We start from the raw sequence: 7,755 nt of genomic DNA on the forward strand, positions 1-7,755 counted from the left end.
CCACATGTACTGACCAGACATTTATTCTTTTTCAAGAATGTGAATTGTCTTCCTTCCCCTGGGAGGCCCAGAGCCCCACCCCCTTCTCATCTCTGGGTACCATCGAAGCTTCCACTGCCTGACACCCATGGGCCTCCTACACTTCTAGGGCCCCCACGTGACTGTGAGGACACTTGATTTTCTTCTGTGACCCTGTCTCATGTCAGTTTAAACCAGCCAAAGAGCCCTGAAGGGTGTAGACAAAGAAGATGATTTTTGTCCCTTAATAAACACAGGTGAGCTTATCGAGAAGAACTAAGACTCTTGCCAGTCCCTGCTCCGGGAAAGCCAGCCGAACACTGCTGGACACTTCCAGACCTTTACACACACGCGCGTGCACACACACACACACACACACACAGGCATGCACGCCTGCACACAGACGCACGTGAAGTTGGTTATCTCTAAAAAGAACAGATAACCATCTAATCAACTCTTCTGACCCAAAGAAGATGGGAACAGACGTTTCTCCAGAGAAGACATCCAGGTGGTCGACAGACACACGGAGATGTTCCACATCATCATCAGGGAAAAACGCGGCTCAAAACTCCAGTGGGGGGGGGTCACCTCGCACCTCCCACCTGCGCCGCGGGTGGGAACGCAAACCGGCGTGGCCACCGTGGACAACGGTGTGGCGGGTCCTCAGAGGGTCAAAACCAGAACTACCGCAGAATCCAGCTTCCCCAGTCCTGGATACCGAGCTGCGGAACAGGAAAACGCTCATTTGAAAAGATAATCTGTGTCCTCCTCTCCACGGCAGCGTGGCTGACAGTGGCCGAGACAGGAAGCAATGTAGGTGCCCGTAGGTAAAAGGATCAAGACGACGGGGGTGTACACATTTACAACAGGACGCTAGTCGGCCGGGAAAGGAGAATGAAATCTGGCTGTTTGTGACAACACGGATGGACCCTGAGCGCATCATGCTAAGTAAAGTAAGTCTGAAAAAGGAACCCACTAATCTGTGAAATCAAAAAAACCAAAAAGGCAAGCTCGTAGATACAGAGAACAGACTGGTGGCGGGGTCGGGGGATGGGGGGGGAAATGGGTCCAGACTCCCAGGTATAAAACGAAATGAAACATATGTCCACACAAAGCCTTCAACGTAAATGTCCAAAGCAGGTTTATTTGTAACAGAATGAATCAGCGCCCCTATAAGAAGAGCTTCCCCCCGCCCCCCGCCCGGAGAGCTCCCTCACTGTTTCTGCTTTGTGAGGACATATGAGAACACAGTCTTCATTCCAGTTGTGTGTATCCTCTGCCCCCGGGGGGTGGGACATCCCGTTCTGTCCCTTGAGTGTGGACTGGGTAGAGTGACCTCCTTCCAGACAAGGAGAAAAGAATAACACGCTAGTGGAGAAAACTGCTGGATACATCTCTGCCAGGCGATCAAGGTCAATGCCAGCAACAGTGACAAGTCCTCTCCCGAGTACAGGCCCTTGATAGGTGGACAAGGCCCCTTCCCTTTCATGGTCTTTCTCCTCAAACACACAGCCCCCAGTCTCATCAGAAAAACATCAGACCAATCCTCATCGAGGGACAGGCTACAGAATATAGTACCGGTTCTCCTCCAAACCAAGACGGTCTTCAAAGACAAGGAAAAGTCTGAGAAACACTCACAGCCCAGAGGAGCCCAAGGAGGTATAGGATTCCCCGAGGGACTCCTGAGACAGAAAAAAAAAAAGGACAAGACGGGAAAACTAAGGGAACGGGAATCCTGAAGTATAAACTTTAGTTAATCATGCATCAAAATTAGTTCATCAATTGTGACAAACGCACCATCCCAATAGAAAACTTTAAGCAGCGAAAACTTGCATTAGTGGGATAATTGGTGAAATCCCAGCAAGCGCCTGGAGTGGGTTAAATACAGGGTCGCTTTGGGAGTTGTGACCCACGTGCCAAATGACAGATCACATCAATATCGATCAAGTGGGGGAAACTGGGTGAGAGGTATTTGGGAAAGGTAATTGACGAACACACTTTTTCTTTGGGGGAAATTCTGGAAAGCCAGTTACAATAATAAGCTCACAGATAAATGGGATCATGGCACACAGCAATTGCTCAGCTCCTACAGTAATGGATAACTCTTTCCCACTATTTTTCTTTTTCTGATCATGGAAAGAACTCATTCGACCTTCAGCAGGGCCTTGGCCCTGAGGTTTAAGAATACTGAACCATACGAAAACGAGTCAAAGAGAAAGAGAAGCTTAGCCATAATGCCACTCCCCACTGCTAAGTCAATGTATTAAATTCTGGACTTTCCCCTGAGCCTGTACAATCACTTATATTTACATTTTTATTTTTTTAATTTTTTTGAAAGACTTTCTTTATTTGACAGACAGTAGGCAGAGAGGCAGGCAGAGAGAGAGAGGGTAGGCAGAGAGAGGGAGGGGCAGGCTCCCCACTGAGCAGAGAGCCCGATGTGGGGCTCGATCCCAGGAACCTGAGATCATGACCTGAGCCGAAGGCAGAGGCTTTAACCTACTGAGCCACCCAGGTGCCCCTATATTTACCTTTTACACGGACAAGAGACGAGGCCCTACATTTCAGTAACATGGTCACTGTGGATACACTGTGGACTCCTCTCTGTGTCAAGGTCACCCTTGCACGGTGCTCTTCGGGATGGCTGGGGAGCCTGCTCTGCAAGACGGACAGAGCGACTCAGTGATCATTCCCTTAAGATGGACCTGCAGGACAGATGGCCGGCTACAGAACCATGCGTGCCATGGCACCGTACTGCCAAATTGCCCTGACTGTCCTCAGAATTGGCTGGCTTGGGGCACCTAGGGGGCTCAGTTGGTTAAGTGTCTGCCTTCAGCTCAGGTCACGATCTTGGGATCCTGAACTTGAATCCCACATTGGGCTCCCTGCGTTGCAAGGAGTTTGCCACCTGCCTCCACAGTTCCCCTTCTTGTACTGTCAAATAAATAAATAAAATCTTAAAAAAAAAAAAAAAAAAAAAGAATCGCCTGCCTCTACAATGCTCAAAGGTAGCTGGGTGGCCAGAGCTTCCCACGCCTGCCTTTGTCTCTTTGGTGATGTCTGCCCTTGATCGAGGCAGCTGTGGGAGGCCATTGTGACATCACAGGTGCAGGGGTGGGACAGGACACCACCGCAGGGGACAGTACAGGATGTCCCTCTGGATTCAGCATGTGTTTGAGATGGCAGGAGTCTTGGCAATCGGTACTGTGTTTCTCGGCCTGGGTCCACACCCGGCAGGACTGGGGCAAGTAGGTGAGGAGCGGGTGCCTGACGCTTCCAAAATCATACTACGGGACCATGACTCTGTGGTTGGAAATTGACAATAAAAGTGTGTAATCGTAAAAGCATCCGTGTACCATTCATTTCTTTTTTTTCCCCCATTCATTTCTTCATGTGACAAATAGCAGGGTTTCTGGGTTACCCGGTTACTGTCCGTAGGAGGACTTGCTACGGTGACCGAGAATCCCCTCCCGAGCTCACAAACTTAATTCCACTTGGAGACACAAAGCACTGTAAGCACCGGGTAGCAGCAAGTGCTACTTCCTTCAGGGTAACAGCTAGCCGCACTAACGACCTCCCCAACATTTCAGACTCCAGACTAGGGCCAATGGCCCCTCTCCTTCCCAGGGCTTATTTCTGTAGCGATTAGATTGAACACATGTCTCGCCCACAAAACTGGAAGGTCCTGTTTGGGTTCCAAGCTTTTCCTGTCCCCCTGCCAAGCCTTCACACCAGCGGACCACCTCCACCTGTCAAGTCAAGGGCCTCCTCAGAGTGGCCCTACTCAGACGTCCCGGTGCCCGAGTTTCCTGCCAGCCACTCTGCCCGCCGTTTTCGTGTGATTTTGCACTCAACTCCAGAGTCTTGGGTTTGTTGAATGATTCACTTGCATGCTGTCTGCCCCAAGGACAATGTAAGCTTCTTGGGGGCAAGACCTCCCATCTCTCTCGCTCCTGCTCCCGTCCCACTGCCCAGAATCGTGCCTGGCACACAGTAGGTGGTCATTAAAAACCCCAATGAATGAGTCATTCGGCCTCTATGGCTCAAACTTCTCATCACTCATCAGAACCCATACCAACCCTCCATCTCACGAGGGCGGCTCTGGGACGGCGCAGGTTACCTTTACAAAGTAGTAAGAGTGTGAAACTGGATCTACGCATGCACCGATAAATGAAGAGGTACTTCGAACTTACTGTGTGCCAGGTGAGTAACTCTGTGGACTTCAGCTTCGAGGTCATGGTTTTCCCACCTTGATGTGGCTTGGGGAGTAGGGATCTGGAAGCTTCCGGCCACATCCCGTCTGAGGCAAAAAGCACTAACTATCCACTGTTCCCTTTCTTCCTCTGGAGAGCCCAGCTTTATCCCAAGGGGCAGGGGGCTCCTGAAGTAAGACAAAAAGAGCAGAAGGGAAGTTGCTGGGGGTTAAGGTGTCTGGGAAAGCTCTTTATAGAATAATGACTCCTTTTGCACCCCACCCCCTCCTCCTCTTCCATCCTGCTTGCACAGGGCACAGGGTTGAATTTCCAGCAGGGCTGAGGCTAGCCCTAGTGTGCCTTTGTTATAATTAGAAAAAGACTTCCACTGTGAGTAGTCAATTAGAAAACAGCTCCTGTGGGCAGAAGCCTGCCTGTGGGTGCTGGGCCTGGCTTGGCAAGCAAAGCACAGGCTGGGTTTCAGTTCCCATTCAGTCCCCTGGCTGGGAGCGTCGAGCAGTACACGAACTACACAACTGTCCATGGCAGCCCTGATTTTGGACTAGGAGGCAACCTTAAGAATGGAAAGCGCTTGCTGAAGTCAGGCCCTTCAGAAGGGTGGAGTTCCTGTACCAACCTTGGAAGACCTTCCTCCTAACTTCTTTTTTTTTTTTTTTTAAGTAGTTTTAATAATTTATTTGGAATTCACTTCAAAGTTACATAAAAGTTGCAAAAACTATACAAAGAACTCCCCTTCATCCAGACTGGCCTAGTGTTACCCTTCCTCCCCTTCTTCCCTCCCTCCCCCTCTTTCCCTAAGTAGATACACACTTATTGCTACTGTTTCTTTCTGAATCGCTTGATAGCAGCTGGCAAAATCATTCTTACCGTGCCTACATACTCTGGCATGTGTGTCCCCAACGCAAGCACAGGATCTGCCAAAGCACCTCTGACTTCTTCAGTAAAACCTCAAACTCCCATCCAGAAGTCAGTTCAGTTTTCAGTTGTAACTAATCACCTCTAATTCTAACTGCCACTCTCTTTATCCCGAGGACTCGCACAGGGCGTGGGAACAATTACACAGAGCCGGGCTTACTGTTTTGCCCAAGCTGGCCCGTGCTCCCTGCCCCGACCACAGGGGTCCCTCTCCGATTCCACACACGTGCCAACCAGCTCTCAGCATCGGGACTTTTTTCCCCCCAACTGTGGTGAAATTCACTTAACAAAATGCACCATTTTATTTGTTCATTTCACGGACAGAGAGCACAAGCAGCGGGAGCAGTAGAAGGAAAGGGAGAAGCAGACTCGTCGCTGAGCAGAGAGCCTAATGCAGGGCTCCATCCCAGGACCCTGGGATCGTGACCAGAGCCGAAGTCAGATGCTTAATGACTGAGTCACCCAGGTGCCCCCAAAACGCACCATTTTGAAATGAAGAGTTCAGGGACATTTAATAAGCTCACACTTTCATCGCCCCAGAAAGAAGCCCTATGCCCACGAGGCGGTCATTCCTCACGTCCGCACTCCCCAGCAGCTCCCCGCCCCCACCACCATGGACTGGTGAGTCTACAGATTTCTGTCTTCCGGACACTTCGTATAAACGGGAACCATGCTACTTTGCAGCTGTTGTTCCTTGCCCCCCGCATGCTTTTCCCTCCTCTGACCTTGACACATCCCTTAGGAATTCCCTTCACCAGAGCTTCCTTAGGCAGCCTTCCTGGCGCCTCCTGGAGGTCAGGCCCTCCCCAAACTCTCACACTCTCAGAAACTCGCATCCCCACCCCCACCCCGCCGCCCCCCTAAGTGGCCCTTAGCGTTTTTCACAATTTCAGTTCCTCTGTGTGGTTATTTCATTCCTGCTTCCTAGAGTTCATTTACAAAGCTGATCAGGCAAGAACATGCCGGCCTTATTTGTCCCTGGATGCCAGGGCCTAGCCCAGAATCGGGCACCTAGTAGGGAGGTGTGCAACAATTTTGTGTTCACTGAGTAGCTGAATGAGGGACAGACTGAGAGCCCTTTGCAGAGAGGCCCCTCCTTGTCTCCTCGGGGTTGGTGACCTGGTGGGGGCAGAGGTCCCCACCTTGAGCAGAACTGCCCCACCCGGTCCCCTCCCCGGGGCCTCCCACACGTCCATATATGGACGCAATCAGGACCCCTGCAGCCTGGGTGGGGGGGGTCTGTGATGTCCAGGCCTCTGTGACCTCACAATGTCCTGGGCCGCCCCCCGTGTCTATAAGAGGCACAGGAGTCGGCCCCGGGCTCACAGCCCACGAAGTTCCACCTGCCCACAGGTTGGCTGGCTCAACCAAGGAGGTCCCTCTGCTCTGAGCATCCGGGCCGGTTCCATCCAGCACCATGGCCAGATACATATGCTGCCGTAGCCACAGCCGGAGCAGATGCCGCCGCCGGAGACGCAGATGCCGCAGACGGAGGAGGCGGTGCTGTCGGAGGCGGAGAAGGAGAGGTGAAGGGGCCCAGTGGGGAGCTGAGGGGGAGCCGGGTGGGTGGGGGAGGTCCCTGCCGTGCTGAACCTCCCATCTGTCCCCCTGACCTGTCCCCCTGGTCTTGTCCCCCACGCCACCCCCCACAGTGTGCTGCCGTCGCTACACGGTGTTGAGATGTCAGAGAAGATGAACGCACAGAAACCGGTCCACCGCACCCCTGCCTGCCGTGCCACCAGCCGCCAAGACCCTCCTGCCGCCTCATGAACATGCCACCGGCCCAATGACCTGAACAGGAGCCTGCTAACGAACAATGCCGCCTGTCAATAAACGATGAAAAATCATTCTCGCCTCTTTGCCTTGAGGGGGCTGGAGCGAGGGAGGGCTGAGGGGAAGAGGGTTCACGAGTGCCAGCGGTCGGTCGGCTCTTGGTCCAAACTCTGCCCTCTGTTCTGGTCACTGCATCTTACCCCTCCGCCTGCCCCCGTGTCCCCTCCATAACCACCCCTTTGGGAGCCCTAACCCCGGGGTGTGGGGTGGCACAGGAGCTGGGTTCTCTCCCCAGCGGTGCTCCATGGCTTCCTGGGGACAGCTTGACATGGGCCAGAGAAATGGGCTCAGGGCTGGCTCCCCACGCCCAGAGAACCAAGGAAACCTTTACCAGCTCAAGCTCTGGTTCTGGTTCTTGTCCAGAACCCCCACGTGCCCACCTCGGTTTCTTTCCTGCACTGAAAATACCTCCCCAGTGGAGGAAACTAGGTGACTGTCCCACCTCGCCTGCCCACCTGTCCGCTCCTCCCACGGGCCGCACATGAGCCGTGGAGATGGTTCAAGAGACTCATGGACACTTTTGGAGTCAAGTGGACCTCAGCCTGTCGATTACAATCCTTACATGGTGACAGAGCCCAGCCCGCAGGGCAACTCCTCAGGGACCAGGAGTTCAGGGGCTGTGTCCTAAAGTGACAGGGCTCCTTAGCACCTCAGAAATGTCCCTGGCCATGACTTCCCTTTTATCAAACATCACGGGTTCATCACCCTAGGGTCTCGCATTGACCTTGCAAGACAGGAATAGATGACAAGAGAACCCACTTGCGTGACCCCAATC

The 7,755-nt window shown here is 52.7% G+C and overlaps 1 protein-coding gene across 1 annotated transcript; it reads left to right on the forward strand.

Moving 5' to 3' along the window:
- Nucleotides 1-6,448: 6,448 nt before the first annotated feature.
- Nucleotides 6,449-6,994, forward strand: PRM1 (protamine 1). The gene is made up of 2 exons (XM_082714150.1): nt 6,449-6,673; nt 6,800-6,994. The coding sequence occupies exons 1-2, from the start codon at nt 6,565-6,567 to the stop codon at nt 6,841-6,843; spliced, it is 153 nt and encodes a 50-aa protein (XP_082570276.1). The 5' UTR covers nt 6,449-6,564; the 3' UTR covers nt 6,844-6,994.
- The last annotated feature ends 761 nt before the right edge of the window (nt 6,995-7,755 follow it).

This window comes from Mustela nivalis (assembly GCF_964662115.1).
Source record: "Mustela nivalis genome assembly, chromosome: 19".
Taxonomy (NCBI): Eukaryota; Metazoa; Chordata; class Mammalia; order Carnivora; family Mustelidae; genus Mustela; species Mustela nivalis.

Coding starts and splice junctions, on each gene's coding strand:
- PRM1 (XM_082714150.1), top strand. CDS start 6,565: ATGGCCAGATACATATGCTGCCGTAGCCACAGCCGGAGCAGATGCCGC. Junction 6,674..6,799: donor TCGGAGGCGGAGAAGGAGAG/GTGAAGGGGCCC, acceptor CACCCCCCACAG/TGTGCTGCCGTCGCTACACG.